This window comes from Accipiter gentilis, chromosome 11 (genome assembly GCF_929443795.1).
Source record: "Accipiter gentilis chromosome 11, bAccGen1.1, whole genome shotgun sequence".
NCBI lineage: Eukaryota > Metazoa > Chordata > Aves > Accipitriformes > Accipitridae > Astur > Astur gentilis.
The window spans coordinates 16,042,534-16,063,354 of record NC_064890.1 but is presented as its reverse complement, the minus strand read 5'-3'; the positions used below and the strand labels follow the sequence as shown (position 1 = coordinate 16,063,354).

The 20,821-nt window shown below is 35.8% G+C and overlaps 2 protein-coding genes across 7 annotated transcripts in view; one reads left to right on the top strand and one right to left on the bottom strand.

The window, feature by feature from the left end:
* COG5 (component of oligomeric golgi complex 5) overlaps positions 1 to 20,821 on the top strand; it is a 193,519-nt gene that overhangs the window by 34,268 nt on the left and 138,430 nt on the right. The gene's annotated exons all lie outside the window — the stretch shown is intronic.
* Positions 170 to 6,100, bottom strand: GPR22 (G protein-coupled receptor 22). Of its 3 annotated transcripts, none has more exons than XM_049814176.1 (3): positions 5,934 to 6,100; positions 3,863 to 4,921; positions 170 to 1,871 (listed from the first exon to the last, which is right to left on the bottom strand). In XM_049814176.1, exon 3 carries the CDS (start codon positions 1,844 to 1,846, stop codon positions 545 to 547), a length of 1,302 nt encoding a protein of 433 aa, XP_049670133.1. In that variant the 5' UTR covers positions 1,847 to 1,871; positions 3,863 to 4,921; positions 5,934 to 6,100; the 3' UTR covers positions 170 to 544. The 3 variants fall into 3 exon arrangements, with proteins under 3 accessions (XP_049670133.1, XP_049670134.1, XP_049670135.1); XM_049814177.1 differs by having other exon boundaries at positions 4,661 to 4,921; XM_049814178.1 differs by lacking the exon at positions 3,863 to 4,921.

The following is a 20,821-nucleotide window of genomic DNA, read 5'->3' as shown; positions in this document are numbered from 1 at the left end:
AATGGCTTTGCTTTGTCTACATATGCATGGTAATTGCATGCTAAAGAAGTTTGAAATAAGTAGCTATCTAAATATGAGGTCAAAATGTGTCCAACTTGTAGCTGTATAGCATTCAGAATGTCTCTGATCAATACTGTTTATGAATTAAATTTAAAAATACCATATCATGCAAAATGTTGAATTTGTGCTTTAGAAAAGTACTCCCGAGTGGAATTTTTGTTTAAAAACTCATTTATCTTTACAGAGAAACTGAGCCATACAAATATTTTTAAAAGTTTGCACTTCTTTAAGGCTATTTATTTTTCTAAAAAAGAGGACTTGAATATTTTTGACAAATATACACATGGTGTTATGCTAACAAACGGCCATGCAACATATATCTTACATAATGAAGAAACTGAATATACAAGACCTACTCTGTTTAACATATATATTTAAAATTTACAGTCTCGCCAATAGTTAAAAAAAGTTTTTCTTATTTGGCAGTATTTTTCTACAATTTGTTCAAATATTCCGCTTGATGTGTTTTGGTGAATACTGAAATCTAGTCAGTGACAACCTGAGGTACTAAACATTTCTGCCTTACTTCGTTGTCTTCAAAGGTAATCTTTTTGTTCCTTTTAGGCTCTATCCATGAGTTGTGTATTACAGCATTATTTGGCATGGGATCTGCTTCCACTATAGAAACAACTCGCTTTTTCATCTTACTTTTCAGAACTTTCTGAAACTTTTGCCTTGTGAATGCATAAAGTAGAGGGTGAAATATAGTTGTTCCATATGCCATTACTAGAAAACATAATCGCAACTTTACCAAAAGGTCACTTGGGCCCAAACATAAGATGGTGGTGTTTAAAACAGAGATGGGTGTCCAGCAGAGAAGGAACGTTGAGATAATCAAGAGGGACATTCTGAAGACTCTCTTTTGCCGTTCTCGTCGCTCCCGGTGTCGTTTTACAGCTCGGCGTAGAGCAATTATGACAGACACAGAAGTCCTAACGCCAAAGACGACATTTCTTCCTCCACTGCTGTGGGACACATCTGTAGTCTCATGCTGAGTGGTCAAAGAAATAGTTTTTTTCTTTCTAGCTTTCTTCTTTTGTCCCGTTGTAAATCTTGTACCAATCCGAATATTTAGAGCCTGGAGTATTTTGGTGTATGTAATCAGCATTACTATAACAGTGAAGAAAAAAATTGGAATCTGAACAAGAAGGTGGTAGTACATTCCTAGCTCAGTGTGGTATTCGTTTGTACTCACACACAAAAGTGTCTTGTTTTCCCAAGTAGTTGCGCTTCGAAGACTGAAAAAGTTGACTTCAATGAAAGGAATCAGGAAGGAAAAAAGTGAAATGATCCATATTGATGTCATTAATATCACAGCCCTTCCCATGGTCAGAATTCGATTGGCAGGTTTTACAGAGATGTCGTATCGGTCCAGAGTGATAGCAAAGACGTTGATTGCAGTTGAAACGCTTGCAAAAGAGACACAAGCCTCATGGAAACAGCAGATGAGAGCAGTGTTACTCTCCAGTGAAAGCAGAAGGATAACTATAGTTAGAGGAATACATCCCACACAAATTATTACATCAAGTACATGAAGGTTCATTGTAATTATGTTACTGACAGAATTGATTAAGTTGGATTTCATACAGTAAAGTACCAGCACAGTGAGGTTGCTGCCAAGTCCCAAAACAATTTCTAACATCAAAAATCCAGTGAGAGAAACTTGAAAGCTTAATGGATATGACAGTGGTTGGTACATGTTGGTGTCGATGTCATCAATGGCATCTCGAACTGTAATGTTAGATTCAGACTGCATGTTGACTTCCAGAATGGGGGAGAAACACATTCTTTTGTTGCAGTTGTTTTTCCTCCTGAAAGGTGAAATAAAATATGGAACTATTTGATTTCTTTTTTTACCACTTATTGTAGATAAGTGCTGGGGAAGGAGGAGGGAGGAAAAGCATCTATTCTTATCAAACTCTTGATTTACTGTATGTTTAGAGCTTTAGTTGGCATGGACTCAAAAGCCTGAGGATCTAGAATAAGGTCTTTTCTTTTTAAAGGAAAGTAGGATTTGTTTAAAAAAAAAAAAAAAAAAAAAAAGAAAAAGTGAAAAGCTTCCACTTTGAGAGACAAGGCTTTATTTATAGTGATGTGTTTTTTACAAAGGGCCCATTTGTTGAATAAACTATACTTGTGCATTGCCTTTGTATTGCGTTGAGGGTCACTTTAGAAGAATGTTGTTAAGTATTAACAAATTAGTACTCAAGATCATTTAAAAAAGGCTCCTGTGGAAAAAGAGAGTGATAGGAACATGGAACACAGTTACTTATGTATCATAAAAAGAACATTTAAATTATTTATGGCAATTTAGCAGCATCTCATAAAGAGTTTGTAATAGTGTTGTGGGCTGAAACTTGGAAGTTCTGTAATTCAGCAGATTTTTACTGAGCTTGAAGACTTCTATTCACTTTTATCTTGTGTGCATCTACATGTATGAAACTTTCCACTACAAAAATTTTATATAAGTATATATAATTTCAAATGCAAAATTTATGTGGGTTTGGGGGAATGGAGTTTATTATAAAAATACTACATTTCCTTTTTCTGATTTGAATATTCAATTTCTTCAAGAAATCATTGCCTACATGGAATGGAATGGAAAAGTATTTCATTTTATGCCAGAATAGATTTAATGGAATAATTCTAGAAAATAATAGCTTAAGAAGAAAACTGTCTCTTTCAGGGGTTTGTTTTGCCTTTTTTTTTTTTTTTTTTTAAATATAAACTGCAATTAAATCCAACAGATTTATATACATAGCATGTTTGCATAGGAATAAATGAGGTTCAAAACCACCAACATTTATTATATCTAGGAGATTTTTTTATTTTGTGGCTCATATGCTTTGTTTTACACATGCTGATAGGTTGTAAATGTAGCATCTGCATGTAATACATGATGTTTGTATTATTTACATTGTCAGCCAGCTCTTCAGTTTGAATGAAATGAATAAATAAAAGAGAGGTTATTCAATTTCTTATTATGACACTTGAGGGTTGGGGTTTTTTTTTTTAGGTAGCTTTAAATTTAAGAGGGGACATACTTGGCAGAAAAAATAAATTTAATACAGACTTTTGTTCCATTCTGAATACATTAAAAATGGATAGCACTAAGGTGAACAAAAATGAGCTGTTTTTTAATGAAAGTATGAATTACGCACACTTGGGATACAATATGCAAATGGATTTCATCTGCAGTTCTGAAAAGCCTCAATTGCACAATACTATTAATTGCAAATTGTATGATGAAAATTCTTGGTATGCTTCAACAGTTATTTCACATGTGCCTCTTAAATACAAAAGATGTAAATTAGAAGGTATTAGTCTCAGGTGTGAAATGAAACAAGAAATATTTCAAAAGCTTTGTTTAATTTCTGATTTAGGCAACCTCTATTAGGTTTATATTAACCCTCAGGAATATGATTTCCACTGTGTACGCTGTCCTGGCTGTGAATGGATTTCAAGAAACCATTCCAAATCCATTACTGGATAAATGGAGTTCTTTCATATTAGCAAAAGCCAGGAGGAAATCAAAAGCAGGTCTGCTAAAACAAATGACAGTCTTAACTCTAACATTATGTCAACTGGTATTTTGTGAAAACAGAAAACTTCACATGTGCTAAGTCCTATGAGTAGTTTAAAACATCACCTCCTTGTTGCATTGATTAGGTTTCAGTTAAATAAAAGCAGAAATGTCAAGGCAGGGAGCTAATTTACCCCATGCATCGATCGCCTTTCTGGACAGTGCCTGTTCCCTTGCAAATGCTGAGCAGAGGTGGGGTGCATGCAACTGCTGACCTACCTGTTCTCTGTGCCTCAAGGGCCTTTCAGATCATTGCAGCAGCTTGTCATAAATTGATACATGGTGTCACTGACAGATATTTGACATGCACTGTAACCTGGAAACCAAGCAGTAGCTGGGATCTTATTTCGTTCCTTGCAGGTTTTTTTTTTTTTCTTTTTTTTGTTCCAGCACTTCAGCAGCAAAAAATTCTGATTAAACATGGGGACTTCTTAATTGCCTGAGATACTTCTACAGACCAGTGCATATTCTGCGTGTCTGTTCTGAGTTTCAAGCCAGCAATAAGAAATAAACCTTCTTTTAAGTGATGTTAATTTCTTTCCCCTGTTGCATTTTGTAGTAGCCTGTTTTTATTTTCCAGGTTTTAAAAAAAAGAATTTCTGATCTCTGTGTTCAGAGTGTATGTAGACATCCTTTAGTTTATGGTTGCGTATTTCTTTCTGTAATATTCCTGCTCATTACTTTTGAGTGATGGCTTAGTCAAAGAAGTTGCTATACATCATAAAATCCAGTTCATGTGCTTTGAGAGTAATCGTGAGTTACCTAATTTGGTTTATTTTCATTTAAGGAGAATACATAACAGACCATAAAATTGAGAGAAAAATTATCCATTAGTCATTATGACAAATAAGTTATTTAATAAGTAGTATAGAAAAAGCTTGGTTAAACCCTTATTCAGCTTGCTGGTGAAGTATGCATATTCTCCTTTTGGGAATTCATGTTTCATTGTTTCTTCATGCATCAGTAGTTTCCACAATTCTGGTTTTAAATTATAAATCCCTCTTTAAGAATGCTCACCATTTTAAGAATCAATCATTGCACTCTTCTTTTAATGAAAATCTGAGCAGATGTGTTAGTCTTCCATGTATATTGTTGAAGTGTCATGCACGTAAATGGTAATACAAGTGTGTTCCATGTTTTGTTTCTAATTCCTTTATGTCTTAAGAATACATTTTAGTGATGCATCCTGCTGCTTGTAGGTCATACAGCTAGAAAGATACCCGGTCAACTGCATTCTTCATATTGTCAGTTGTAAAACTGAATTAGTTGCTGCATGCCCTTGTGAAGGGGAGGAAAAAAAAGGTTAAAAGTAGGGCTTATAATTTCAAAATAAAGTAGTGCAAGAATATATTTTCTAATATCACTTATTTAATGAATAAAAGATCTCTAAAATTGGATTTTACAGATTACATAGAAAATCAGTTAGCGTTCACTGTTTGCTAGTAAAATCATGTCATTCTTCTGTCAACTTAACATGAATTTAGATTTTTGGACAAGTTTCCTGTTCTTCAAATAGTGCTGGTTACAAAAAACCCTGACTAGAAGCAGTAACTGTTCGATGTAGAGTGTCCGTGACTAGAGCTAGGAAATGTAGTTTTAAAGCTCTTGTGAGCAGGTAGTTTTTACATACAACTCTCTTGTCTTCTAATGAGAAATTGAGCAGAATCAATGAGCTTTATAGGAAATATGTTTTTGTTTAATTTGCACGCTGTTGTAATTTTCTTTCTTGAAATAAATATTTAGCAAATCTGTGCTTTTAATAAACGGCTTGAAGGTACAAGGTAATGAAAGAAGTAAGTTTAAAAAAAAACAAGAAAGGGGGATATCTTGAGCAATCAGAGATTAGTCATATTAGCCGACCTTCATAAAGCAATAAGTATACACTAATTACAGACTATCTGATCCTTCAAAGAGTAACTGAATAAATCTATAACATATTTAATTGCCAATATTTGGAAATACTGCTGAGGGAGGAAAAAATATATTCCCGGTTGCATTATATGTTGGGGTTTTTTTCCCCAATACTGTATTAGCTTAAACTGTACTGTCTTTATGTTGTACGACCAAAACAGGTTCTTAATATTCTACAAGAGTTTCATACAAAAAACATTTTTCTACCATTGTGTTTTTAATGGGAGGGGGAAATAACATTTGAATATTTCCTGGTCTCAAATATAACAAGATACTAGCGCTTAATGTAAGTTGAATCTGATCTCTTCCCTTTTTGCTCCAATTTTTTTTTTGTTAAATGTTGCTTATTCTGCATATCATAATAAGGAACAGATCTTACCTCCACTAAAGATTTGATAAATTCTCGATGCAGGTGAAGCAGTTCCAGGTTGGAGGGATTCATTTTGTTCACTTGTTAGCAGAGTAGAAGGGAAAGAGGGTAATAAGCATATCTTCAAAAAATGACCTTAATGAAAATTTGTGCCTGTACTGTGCCATTGTTTCAGCATACTGCTAATGTATACAACTGCTTTAGTTCTGGTTTACAGGCTGCTGCAGTCTCTCACTCTTCCTACTGTAGAATCAATAAGCATCTGAAAATACATAATGAAAGTAATTTAACATACTGAAGGCTTCTTGTCTCCAGAGACACCACTGAGATTCAAGCTTTCTAAAAAAGAAAAGCAGTGCTTCTGAGAGGAAAGCTTGCGATGGGCAGCTTTTGCAGAATGACAGCCTACCTTGTCGCTTCTCCTCACTGCAGAGAGATGCAGTGCATTTACTAATTTTGATTGGTCAGTGATGTTGGGCTTAAATTGTGCTTCATATATGGGATTGATGCCCTCCCTCCACCCGATTTATATAAGGATTCTTTTATAAAAGGACTAAATTTACAAGTGATTTATGAATTCTGGAATATATTAAGGGTATGCCAGTTTTATTTTTACCTTTTCACTCTCTACTTTGTGTACACTGGAAACCACATGATACTGAAAAAAAAGGGGGATTAAACGTTTATTACTTAAAAAGCTTCCAACAATCTATATTTGAATTTGCCTACTTTCCATTTGTGATTTTTTTTTTTTTTTTTTTTTTGTCCTAAGAACATCTCTGAAATAAAACTGCCTCTTTGAGCCATGCTGAATTTCACCTGATATGTTTATATGCAATTGAATATTTAGGTCTTATCTTGAATAAATTATATTAAGGACAAGTTGGTACCCACTTGTATATTAGGAAAATTACTGTTAGGAGTCACAGAGATTTTTCAGACCCTTAAAATGGGTTGATAATGCAGTTTAATGCATGAATCAGAAAAGAATAATTTTTATAGTCTGTCACCATGTATAATGTATGTATAGTAGTGTAGGTTGTTAATTTTGTCGAAATACTAACTTCTAAAAAAATCTTGTATGTTTCTCATTAATTTTGCTAGAGACTTCAGAGATTATTTTGTAAGGATGTCTTGCATGATGTTCTTGACCTTCACTTTGCAGGGGGTGTCTTCATTTTCACTTTTTTGTTTTGTAACTTATTTCTGAATCTGTCCTATCAGTATAAACAATGCTTACAACACATAATGAGGAGTAAGGGAAGTGTAGCACAGTGTCTGTTTTAATTAGTACTAATGTTAAAATAAACCTTGGAAATAAATTCAGTATACAACCCAAAATAATATTTTTTAAAAATTGGTTTGCTGAAGCAAGTAATTTAAGACTGTCTGAGTATAAAATGTTCTGCTGGTAGTTTTTCATCTCAAATAAGTGTGGGGTGTGGGGCTTTTTCTGTGGTTCCCCCCCCCCCCCCCCCCTTGATTTTAAAGATTTTTTTTTTTTTTTTTTTTTTTTAAGTTTGATAACATACTAAGTGTTAAAGCGTGTTTCTTATATAAGTAGCTGTATTAAGATGGCAGTTTTGGTCAAATTTTGATGGGGTCCTCTGTTTTTAAGTTGTTAATGCAATTTAAAAATGCAATTGTGTAACTTGGATGTCTGCTTTTCTTCTCTTTACTTTCTCAGCCAGCCAGCCATTCAATATATTATTTATCTTTAGGTAACAACATACTTTATTTTTTAAAATGGCTACATATCTGTCTAGCATGCTTCCTGTTTCGTACTCTTGTACGTTCAGAAAATACCTGAATAAAGATTGCAGAAACTTTGAACAAAGATCGGTAGGTACCAACTGGTACCAGTTGAGTAGTAACTGATGGAGCTCTTTGAGCTGTCTCTGTATCGTCTGCCTCCCAAGAGCTTGAAACCAGTGATACCAGCATAGCTCTTAAGGGTGACGTGATAAAGAAGATTCCTGAAATGAAAGCATAAATACTAAGATGTTAAAGAGATTTACTTGCTACACTTTCAGTATGACTTAGGATAAGTAGGGAAGCCTGTCTAAATTTAAACTGATGAATCTCCATCTCTCTTTCTAATTCTTTAGTGTGTGCCTGAAGAAAGATGGAGATATTGGGTGAGCTGTACTGTTAGAAAGGAAAAGATGTATACATGGAAGAAGATTATAATGAGATTTTGGATATAGTGTGGGTATGTGGTTCAAACGCAAGCAAAGGGGTCATAAAAGACTTCCTATATTACAGGAGGCGATAACGGAAAAAGTTTTTTCTGCAAAAAGTGTTTGAGAGGAATGGTAAGGAGCTGAGCTGTGAGCATATCAAGCTTAAGTTTTCTGGAGAGAAAATCAGGAGAAGAAGCAGTACCATATGGAGGCAATCAGGAGTAGGTGGATGGATAGACATGCTTACAAGCCATTGCTGTGCAGATGCTAGTTAAGATGGTGTGAACAGATGACATCATCCTCAAAGGGTAGATAGGGAAGAGTGGGCAAAAAGAGCCATGTGCAGACATGCAGCATTAGGCAGAAAAATGTGCTGTTCTTATACCTGTTTCTATATCAGTACAGAATGGAAGAGAAAGAATTTGACCGGTATTTTGGGTTTTAGGGGAGTGAAAAGTGGGGTGGAAGGGTAATGGGAGGGTAGAAGTAACAGGGAACAGCAGGAGTCAAACCAGGAGACAGGTGATGAAGGGTCTTAGGACTGAGAATGGCAACACAAGGGGAGAGGGAGACCCAGAATGTGACAGAGAATAGAGCTGTGAAGGATTGAGGCTACTGGGTCTGATGTGGGGAGAAAATAAATGCAGAGAGGCAGGAGCTTGAAGCAGAACGGAACAGAGGCATGTGCATGTAAAGAGGCACTGGCTGCACATGGGTAGAGATAACTGCAATTGCTGTAGCATACACCCCTGTAGTACTTTTAAATTGAATTCAGGAGTCATAACTGTCTGTTCGAGCATGTGTTTCTGTGTTGCTGAGAGCAGGAATTCAAAAAATTTGGAAGTTGTAGCATATTTCTTGGTCTTCTTTCATCTTTTATCTACTGTCTTACTTTCTACACGCGAGTAATGTCCTGACATCGACTGTTACTGCATTCCAAAATGGTGGTGTGTCATTTGTAGATCTGGAGTTCTCAACTTTGCTGGTGAGTTGGTAAGATGACCCCAAATGCAGCTTATTGCACTGTCGTTTTTTAAAGAAGCTTACTTTGTTAAAAAGGCTCCTTAGGCTCACAAGGTCTAGCAGGGCCAAATGAAGTATTCAATTTTGATGTTTTCTATCAGAGTCCTTGAATTTGGAGCTTTAGCATTCTTTCAATGTGCTTTAGGGTTTAGCTTTACCTAAACCTATCACAGACTGTCTTAACATCCAGGTGTCATGGAATAGTCACATTCGTAAAGATCTTTATTGGCACAGTTGGGAAAGTGTGTCCACTTACTTCCTTTGTTCTCTGTGTTATTCTTTCTTCACTTTCTACGATTATGTCCCCTGAATGCTTCAGCAGCGCTTTCTCTTTGGGCTGCATGTCTTGTTTCCTAGTTTGAATCTTGCTGCTTATTTAGTGGCTGTTTAGAATTTTACTGCATCTGGGTCTAAAAATGTCATCTGTTCTCATATTTGCAAGAGACTTGGGCTCCTAACTGGTACAAATTTTTCAGTGACACATAATCTCTTTAGAGCTTAAGTTGCTTTTGAAAATGAATATTGGTTGATTTTGGATATCTTGCCCTGGGATTGTTCTTCAGCGTTATTTACGTGGTGCACCTGTACAATTCCAGCTGGATAGATCCTCCTGTACCTTGCACTTACCTACACTGGGCAGTGTGATGCCCAATTCTAGCGTAGCTCTTCTGCATAGTTTATTGTTTGTATCTGTTCTAGCAGCTTGTGATCCATATCTAAAATGTGTTTCTTACCTTGTTACATCTTAGTGTCCTTAAAAGTCTGTTGCAAAGAACTTTGTTAGAATGTTGTTGAAAATCCAGTAACTTTTATAGTATCAAGGAAAAATAAACAGTGGATAATAGCAGTTTGGGTTCAGGAGTTGTACTGATGTGCTCTCGTTACGCTGGATTTGTCAAGGTGTTCTGTTTTACCCGATACTGAAATTATGGCTTGCTGGCCTGGATCATGCTGCAGCACGCTTTTATGTTGAAAAGGTCTAAACCTGACTCCTGTCCAGTACACAAGTTCTAGTAGTAAAGGGTTTTATTATTGTTTAAGAGTGATAGATGACAAAAACTCTGCTAGAACTGGTACATAAGTACCATTCTGACTCTGACGATAATGCAGTCTTTCCTTTTTTTTGACACAAGTACTCTATTCTCATTTGTTTAATTTAACGAAAACAGTTCTAAGACTGTTATTCCTTTTATGTAGTAAAGACTGACATCCACAAGATTAATTTTCCATTCAATGTCCTATCCTTAATGTTTATTTTCTTTTCTCCCCGATGATCGTTGATTGCCATATAGCTTTCTTTGTTTTGTTATTTTCATAATGACTTATTTAGGTTGGGTTTAGCGCTGGTTTTTCTTTTTACATTTCTAACTTCCATTTTCCCCTTGCCAGAAAACATTCCTACACATGCAACTTTGTTGATCTCAGTTTCTCCATTTTAGAATTACCTCTATAGATTAAAACAAATTTGGATTTTCCAGCCTAATTATGTATAATTTCATTGTGCTTCCTCTTGTATTTGCAAAGATGTACACCTCTGGAAGCAATATAAAGATAAGTATTTTTACATAGATATAAAATATATTATATATAAGCCATATATATAATAGAATATATATATTTTACACAGTTTTATATTAATTTTCAAGATGTAGAGTTAATGGTAGTTGAGTACAGAAAAATAACCTACTTATGCTGCAAAATAAGAATGCCTTAAAAGATTCATTTGGTTTTGTGTAATTGTTAGGCATAGGTTATTTGTTCAGTAGTATGCCATGTTAGTTCAACTATTGACCTTTTAGCACTGGAAGTTCCTGTACTCATGAGGAAATGTGTAAGTTACAGAGTGCCCTTTAGCAATTAATACTGAAACTGTATAAACTGTATCTTGTTTTAGTTTTGCACAATGAGGTCATACGAAAGAAGAATTACAGAACCAGTGCTGCTTATCACTCATATATAAAGAAGGCATCCTTTTCATAGCATAACACTAAATTTGGTTTACTGATGTAGATAAATGATGGCCCTGGTGCATTATTGCACAATTATTTAAGCATTTTAGTAAAAAAGAAAAGGAGTATCAATTGTCCTCTGGTATAAACATTCACAATGAATGGTGCTGTATCTTGTAGTAGTTATTGGCAAAATTTTAAATAGTCATAGTAAATTTCAAGATAAATTTTTTTATTTATTTAACATTTTCAATATTGCTGTGAATTTAGTTTTTCCTTCATTAAAATTGTACTTTGAGCACTCTGAGAATTTGAGAGATTTCTACTTTTATAAAATAGTTCTAAGTTGGCAATTGCTACTGGATTTTATTGAGGGTTTTCATTATTATGGAAAGCCTTTTGGAATTCTGACATCATGTCTTTTGTATTGCTTCAAACATACAAAGAATAAAGCCACCTGCTTGCATTGTTTAAGGTTGTGAAAATGTGCCTGAAAAAATGTTGATTCCGTAAGTTGGAAAGTAGTTTAGCAGGATAGCTGAGGAGTGCTGAAGCTGGAGTGCTGACACTATGTGGCTGTAGAATAAGGAAATATTGCCTCATGGTTTAAAGTCCCAGGTAGGTGCTTACCTTGCTTTCGTCAAAATATTTTGTATGTTGGAAGAAGTTTTCAGTGTTATTCCCTGCTGCCTGGGTTGCTGCGTTGCCTAGCATCTCCAAGTCCTAGCTTGTGACGGCGCTATGCTAAGTGCATTGCAAAACGGCATCAATATAAACATTTCAGTAAGCTTTCTGCCTGGCTTATTACGGCGAATTGGATTCAGAGGTGACTGAACTTAACATGCAGGGTTTGAACTTCAGGATCTGGTTCAGGATTCTCCATCAGATATCCTTGGTGCTGTGGAAGCTCTGCCTGGCAAAGTATGTGGGATGAGCAGCAGCAGGAGCAGCACTAGCTACCCTGTTACAATCCCCTGCTGCAGCAGTTTCATTACACACCTCCCTGCTGTAATAGCCTTTAAGTGGAATTGCTGATTTAAAACAAAACAAGAAAACAAGAAGATTTTCTCTAGAGTTGTTTATTTGACAAAGATCTTGGATAGACTTTGTTTGTAGTAATTTTTAAAAATAGGAAGGCAATATGATTTTTTCTTAATTAAGACAAAGTGTTCACATGGTGTGCCTAGTAGCAAGCATTCTTCTAGCTGAAATTAAGAGACAAAAGTCTTATGATCTATCTTAATTGCCCTCTGAGTAAAGAGTGAATACAACGTGAATAGGTATCACAACATAAACTGTGTCCCTTTAATTTTAAGATCACCCACAGCGTAAGGATTACCACCAGGATGAGTTTATACATTGCAGTCTTGCTCAGTTTGCCCCTTGGCTGATTTGGTTTGGAAGTGCTATAAAAAGCACACGGAAAGGATCCGGTAGTCTTGCTACCTTTAGAATCAAAGTTCAGTGACCACACACAGTAACTCTGCATGTTTCCATATAACTGCAGTGACAGGAGCATACATTGCCTTTTTTAGACAACAAAGTAAAATCTGTGGACAGCAGTTAGGTTCCCCCCAGTTGTGAATGACTGCTGTATGTGGTTAAAACCATCTTTCAGGGCCCTGCGTTCAGTTCAAATATAGGAAGTCATTCACCTCAGTCTGATAGTGATGATATTCCTCACATTAAATTCTCAGAATCTGAAAAATGATATGCAGTACTATGTGTTTTCCTGTCTGATTTTTTTTTTTTTTTTTTTTTTTTTTTTTTTTTTTTAATGATAAAGTACCCTGTCTTCCCCTCTTTGCCACCTTAGTTCTTGAGTTGTTATTTTTACAAGGTTGTTCAGGGAAACTCATAGAAAATCTGTTTATGTAGTGCCATAAAAAGACATGTGAGAGAAGTTTGAAAGTAATAAGCTATAATGATAAATGCATAATAGTAAGGAAATTGAACTAAGCTAGTGTAATGTGTTGGCTTTACCATTTATTCTGCTAAAAAGAATATTCATTTGATTGATGTGCATGTTGATCTAGATTTAGATTTGTCTTGGTATCATCTTCAGTTTATTTTCTTTCTTCCTCTGTTGTTTGGGTGTAGTAGTTTCCATAATTTGTATCTGTAATATAGTTTAATTTTTTTTATTGATTGTTGAAAAATATCTCTCACTTTCTTAAGAGGATAAATTAAATAGAAATATGATACCCTTGATATTTTGGGTTTTTTTTAAACATACATGTTGTAGCTCTAGAGTCTAAAATAAATAGCTAAACTGTTTAAAATGCATGCATATGAAGAACTAATATTTTCGATGAAGCTTTCAAATATCAAGGATTTTTGTGCCTAAACTGTAGTTTTAGGTTTTTCCATCTTCTAAAGTATTTTTAACCTCACTGCATAATTGTTGTATTTGAAATCTCTTATTGTAGTACTGAAGCAAACCAGAGCTTGTATGAAAAAGGCTTTCATTTGCTGTTTTTTGGGGGAAGGCTGAGAGCAATAGTGTCAGTGGTATGTCTGAGGAAGGGAATATGCTTCATATATGGTTCATGCCTGCAAGTGGTTTTGCAGTCATTAGGCTTAAAGCCTAGGTTTTATTTTACTAACAAAATCTTGAGAAATTGAAAGTGGTTGGTGAAGACATTTTTGTTACACCAATGGATGATGAGCAGATACATGTTTATGGAGACAAAACTTGTCAAATTCTACAGCAGCCTTCACTGATGATCTACTTAATAAATTAGAACATATTGGTAGAATGAGTTGCAGTGATAGGAGCTATAAAGTGTAGTTGGAGTGGGAGAGAGGAAAATAATTATTTGCATTATTTCTGGTACCTTTCAAAGTAGAGAAGCTTCAATATTGCTAAGTAGGTGTCATGGTTTAACCCCAGCCAGCAACTAAGCACCATGTAGCCACTCACTCACTCCCCTGACCAAGTGGGAAGGGGCAGAGAATCGGAAAAAACCCACCAACTCGTGGGTTGAGTTGAGAACAGTTTAATAGGACAGAAAGGAAGAAAATAGTAACAATAATAATAACAATAATAACATGACAATAATAATAACAAAATGGCAATAATAATAATAATAAAAAAAATAATTGGATTATACAAAACAAATGATGCACAATGCAATGGTTCACCACTTGCTGGCTGATGCCCAGTTAGTTCCCAAGCAGCGATTGCCCCCCTCCCTGTCCTGGCCAACTACACCCAGTTTATATACTGGGCATGACATCACATGGTATGGAATACCCCTTTGGCCAGTTTGGGTCAGCTGCCCGGGCTGTGTCCCTTCCAAGTTCTTGTGACCTTCCGGCCTTCTTGCTGGCTGGGCATGAGAAGCTGAAAAATCCTTGACTTAGTATAAACACTACTTAGCAGCAACTGAAAACATCAGTGTGTTACCAACATTCTTCTCATACCAAATCCAAACCATAACACTATACCAGCTACTAGAAAGAAAACTAACTCTGTCCGAGATGAAACCAGGACAGTAGGCTAGCAACTCCGCAAATTGATACCTACGGTTAGGAGCTCCTGGAGGAAATGTGGAAGACGGAATATAGCAACTGCTACAACTTATCAACAGGAAAACCATGTAAGTTATTACATACTGACTCTGCCTGTTACTGTGCTGTCTTTCTAAAAGAGAAATTGCAGTTCTGATACCAGTAGAGGTCTTTTCCAGTCCTCATTCTTTCCACAATAGATACGGTGCCCAGTGAAGAACGACTCCCTCTGAGAGACAGCTGAATATGGAGGAGAACATTATTTCTCTTATTAATCAAGAAAATTAGTTTTAATGTGAGGAAAGAATGGAATGAGGGGAGAGCCTGCCCTTTGAAAGTGGTTACTATTTTAAGCCTGCTGGTGGTTAGGTTGGAGGTGTTTTTCTTTAAAGTTGTTTTATGTTGTAATACCTTTTCTGCTGTCTTGCTCTCAAAGGAGAAAGAAAAACTCAGTCAGCCCTTCCTGTTCCCCCCAGGGTAACTTTTTTTTCCTGGCAAATTTTTCTTATATTCTTCAGAAACTTATTTTGGTCATCAAAAAATTCTAGGTGTCTACCTGTTTATTGGGTTCTTGATAATACCCTGTTTAACACTCCCACTCCAGAATCTTTAAGCCAGCATTATCACAATAATCAATACATACTTTGGGCCAGGGTAGAATACTTCAACAAGAATTTTCCAGTGGTCTTTGAGGACATCTGCATGTAAGGACTATATGGCTCTTTGGATTGTCAGTTAAATGCATACCTTGATGAATATTACAGGCTGTGATAATAGCAAGTGCTTAATACAGTTTGTGAGAGTATGAAAGCCTCTCTCTGTAATCTTGAAGCCTGTAGGCAAAGCAGCGATTACAGTGTACTTTGGAGCAATAAAGGTTGATAGTAATCACAGAAATTTTAGTTCGTATTCAGTACTCTTAATCTAGAACAAATTTATATGGACAGTTAGAGAGAGTGTGGATTAACGCTTTAGCTAAGGATTTTAGCTGCTTGTGCAATGTCCATGACCACAATACCTGAGTATCCTGTATCTGCTTCGTAGTTTCTCTTCACATCATTCTGTTTTGTAGAAAAACAGTTTGGCTACATGCTAGAAGCCTAGGGCAGATCTGGGAAGTCTGTCTCTATTTCATTAATCTGTCCAGTCTCTATAATATGAGACCAATTTCCTTTTGAAAAATGCAGGGACTATATAAATTTCCACATTTATTCTCTTTGCAGGTCTTTAAGCACAGATTTTTTTATGTCTAACTAGACTTGACAAAGAAAGTTAAGCCAAGGCAATGCTTTGGAGTAATAATGAGCAAATTGAGGTTTGAGTGGAAAAATAGTTCATGTATCTAAATCTTTCTCTCAGGACATTCTTTTTTTTTTTCCTAAAGTAATGTATTGGCGAAGTCAGAATATAAATTATTTCTTGCACTAACCTTACTTCTATCTAAATTGCTTTAAGCCCTCAACTGCATTGGAAGGACGGGCAGCAAAACAAACCCCCAGAACATGCAAATAATTAATGAGATTTAAAAAAAATATATCGACAAAACACTATAGAACTCTCTACTTCATCATCCAGCTTTTCAAAATTAAACAAAACCCCCCCACATCTCTTAGGAAACAGGCCTTGCAGCATGCATAGAAGATTATTAAACACAGGACAAAAATACAGGACCACGTTTGGAGAATATTTCGCCTGGATTTTGACATCTAGAAGCCGTTGCTTCTAACATCAGCTAGGAAGTTAAATTAAGTGTAAAGATATTTGCTAAACAAAACCTATAATCATATAGGACCTAACAGTTAAGCAAATCAATATTACGAATAGAACAAACTGGATATAGTGCTTTTATGTACGGTACTTTGGGTTGTGCCATACTGGAAAAACTTTTCATTTTTGTATTAGGTGCCTTGTGTTTTGGTGCATTTCCCTTTCTCTTACCCTTCCCAGTATAACCTGTATCTTGCGAGTATGTGTGACGTGGCAGAAGGGAGAAGAAAAGATACATCTACTTAGGATGAGCCAGGCATGGAGCTGGTAGGATGAATTTGTGGTGAGAGCTAAAGGAGTCGGATGCAAGGACAGGGAAGTGTGAGAATTGCTACAAGGATGACTGAGCTGCTGTTCAAAATTATTTATATAGCCTTTCCTTGTTTTCTTAATGAACTTTTGCTATAAGTGGACAGAAAATGTTGAACGTTGAGTTTCAACTGCTAAGAGCTTGACTTGTAAACCTTGCTTTAAATTTTTGGGTTTAAAAAAAAAATAATTATCAGCAATATCAGTACTTCTTCACTTTGCTACCACAGTGTAATTCCTGTAGGTACAAAGGCCATGCATGGCAATTTGCTGGATAGCATCCTGTGATCAGCTGGGCACAAAATTGACTTGAGTAGATTTGCACATCCACAAGACAAAGAAATGAGAATGCAAATGGGATTGTTCCCAAAAATTCCATAGACCAGCAGCTGCAGAGAGAACTGTGGGCTGTAGAGAGTCCACATAAAATTGTTAATCTGTAATTTTAAATCTTTGTTTAAATCCGTGATTATGATGCAAAGTTTATTTTCTCTTTCTGTGCTTGCCTGAAAGCGTCTGTATTTTCAAAGTATGTTTTAAGATCGCTGAAAGCTGCTAGTTGTACATGCTGAAGAAATGAATTCACCAAATAACTAATCTTTTTAATTTTTTAGATTCTTTTTAGAAACACATCCAGCTGATATAATTTAATATTCTGTTCTTGTGCAGAGTCTTGGCTAATGCATCTGTTGAATGAATAAATAAATGGAAAGAAATGCAGTTTTAATTCTGGCAAAAACTATTTTTATTGCTTGCTTGTAAAATTGGCAGCAATATTCTACTCTGGGATAGCATTATTGGTTACTGACACAGTAGAATAGTAGTAGCAGTTAGAATTAGCTGTGAATTTAGCTGAATTTTATAGTTTGGAATTTTATTTATTATTTTTAAGTCATTCTAGCACCTGCAAAATAATGCAAGATGCTGGTTTCTCTTTTGACAAATATTAGACATTCACAGATTAGTGTATAGCTTCTAATCTCCATTGATTACTGTTATCTAGCAAATGCTTGCTAGATATCAAAGGAGTCTGACACTGTGAACAGGTCACAGGTTGGGCCAACCTGTTCTTTGACTGAGGCTCAAGAGAGCAGCCAGGCAGCTACTGTTTTACGCTCCTGACAGAAAAATACATTTCTTTGTCTGCCTCTTAGCTTTTGACTTACTACTGAGTTAGTAGTTTATTTATTTGTTTTGGTATTTGAATGATATTTGAACTGTTAATGAGGACATTCTGTTATGCTGCTTCTGGGAGGACAAAATAGTATCCAAAGAGTTTTAATTGCAGTACCCAACTCTTTGCTGTTCAATTTTGCTGATAAATACAAGGTTGCTCAAAATGCTGTGTCCACCTTCCAAGGCCTTCTCAGTACTGTTCCAGATCCTCTACTGAACCTGGGGATTCGGAGTGCTGAATCAGCTGGAACAAGGCACGCTGGGTTGCTTTTGGAGAAATCTGTGGTTGCTCGACTCGATTAAAACTCTGCTGTCATCACTGCTACTGACAAGCAGTGCTCACTGTGAGTCTGTCTCGTTCAGCTGAACAGTGTGTACGAAGTAGTTATTCTATAACTCCTTTAACTATGATGCATATACCATAGTTACATTTTGTATGAATACCTAAAGGTATACATATGTGTACATGTATATAAAAAATTATATCATGGTTATAAAATTGACTTTAATTCTCTAGAAGTTGTGTGAATTACACTCTTTCTGGCAACAGAAACAGTATAATTGTTTCTGTAGAAACAGTTGTTACTTAATCAGTTGGTCTTATGCCTTTCTAGCAACCGTAGACTGAGAGATTGAGGTCTAACATTACATCTCTTGGTCTTTGTGATTAAAACTTTCTAATGTCTTTGCAGGCTGGAATGGAAGTGTCTTACTTTAGTTGCGTTATTACAACTCTTAAGTGCCCACTTAACAGGAATTAGCATATGTCCTTCAGATTTTTTTTTATCAGAGTTGACATTACAAGTAATAACAACCAGTAAACTGTTTGTTTCATGCTTCTAATTGCTTCGGAGAAATCTTGATCCCGGTCTTCCAACATCCAAGAATGAATGAATAAATCTTTTTCTGTCCTTACGAAAATCCTTTTCTGGTGACATATGTATGTTTAACACTCCAGTATAATTTCATTAAGGGGAATCTCATGATAGGTTTAGGGAAAGAAAAAGCGAGCTCAAAAAAGAAGGTAGGTATGCTACTGTCAAAAAAATATTAACAAAGAAAAGACTATTCCATTCAAGAAATTAAAAAGTCTGCAAGTAATTATGCTTGTAGAATTTTGGAATAGATTCTTATCATCTTGGAATCTTCAGCAGGTTTCAGGAATTGTATTTTTGTTGCAGAGTGCTTTTTAAATTGGTGAACCTAAATGTAGAATGTTTCTTTAAGGACCTTATGACCAAATGCAGTCTCTGCAGAGGTGTGGCATGTGGGAGGAAGATAGTAGAGCAGCTTTGAGGTGAAAAAAGGCCCTGTCTGAATTGGAAGGAAGGGCTATACACCCATCAGTGCATCAGAAAGACATGGGAAAATGGGTTGTGCTAGCTAGTGCTAGAGGAAGGCAAAAAGCTGAAGCCCTTAATCCTTCTGGCCAGTGTGCATGAAGTGGACAACACGGGAGCTATGTCAGTGCTCTGCTCATTTTTGTTTTCCCAGTTCTTGCTGGTTGATGAGTTTGTATCATTACTCACCTTAATGTAATGAACCAGAGAAGAGAACCAAAACCCACTTCCCTGCTACAATTTATTAAAAACGTCCAATAATGCATTCTCCAAAGTTGAATCCTACTTCCAAAAAGGTACTAAGAAAGAATGCTGAATTTGAGATAATGAACTCTCAGCCCAGAGGCTTTCCAAAATGAGTTTTTCACCAAGGATGGGCCTGCTGCAATGGCAATGGAACAATCAGTTCAAGTCATGGTTTGAATGGACATTTTGACACTGGTGTTATTTATTTTCACAATGGAGTTCATTTTTTTTTTTTCCCCCCTCTCCCCCTTCCAACTAACAAAGTTTTTCTTTTTGCATTTCTTCTACTTAAATTTATCAGAAGAAGGATCATTATCTGTGTGGGGGTTGGGAAGGAGGAAAGACAGACAGAGATCTATTTACAGTACTAGAATCAATCTCTGCTGAAATTTAGATTTTTGTACAAATGAAGGAATAGTATTCCTGTCTTCTCTTGCAGTTTTAATCTGAAACTTTCATTTCAAATAAAGGGGGGCTATCATGATTTGGGATTTCCTTTGTGTAACCAAACCAGCTCTTAAAGTTTAGAAAAGTTATACATCTACAGTTGAAGGTGTAAGAAAGTTCTTCTCTTCACTGTTCCCACTTTGGAAGTGGGAGTCTCCAGTTAAGTTGGTTATACTCATGGGTAGAAATAAGTCAAAGGAAAAAAACGTGGGAAAAAATCAATCACCTGGAAATGGATGAAGTATTGGACAAAATCCCAAAGCAGTATTAGTTAAAAGACAAAGAAAGATCCTTCCGTTATAGCACTGTTCACAGGACTTGGGTTTTAACTTTGGTTTAAATGTAAACTTGTTACTTGGACAAGTTACTCTGTTCAACTTCTTCCCATTATGAAAATGCTTAAAACAGTAGCCAAAAATGCTGTGAGATCCAAAGATGGGTAGGCAAGTGCTATCTACTAAAAGTTATTAAAAAAAGTACAGTATCATTTTTGAGCAATTTTACAAACTGCAACCTTGGGTGATGAATGAAAAGCAGTAGGGAAAATGATTTCACTTTCAAGCTTCATGCATCAATATCCTTTTTGAAATACCATGAGAAAGCACTGTAGCAATTGCATCTGCATGTGGTGCTTTCCTTAACTGTTGAAAAGGTGAGCATGATTGATTGTGTAAATATCGATAGCTTTAAAGACCTGAGGAAAAATGACTGTGAAAAACAGAATTTGGGTAGACTTGAATACTACAATTTCAAGACAAGATTTTTAATGGAATGTCCTATAAGTAGTCTTAAGTAATTCTCCCTTAATAATAATAAAATATACACGTTTCCAAGGTACTCCATCACCTTTGTGGAGAAAATGGCAGCCAGGAAGACATTTCCACTACTCAAAGGATGTTTTACAGTTACAATGGTTTGAAAAAATGAACCGTGCATGAAACTCA

Excerpts from the sequence above, each read along its gene's own strand:
- GPR22 (XM_049814176.1), bottom strand. The coding sequence starts at position 1,846 with ATGTGTTTCTCCCCCATTCTGGAAGTCAACATGCAGTCTGAATCTAAC.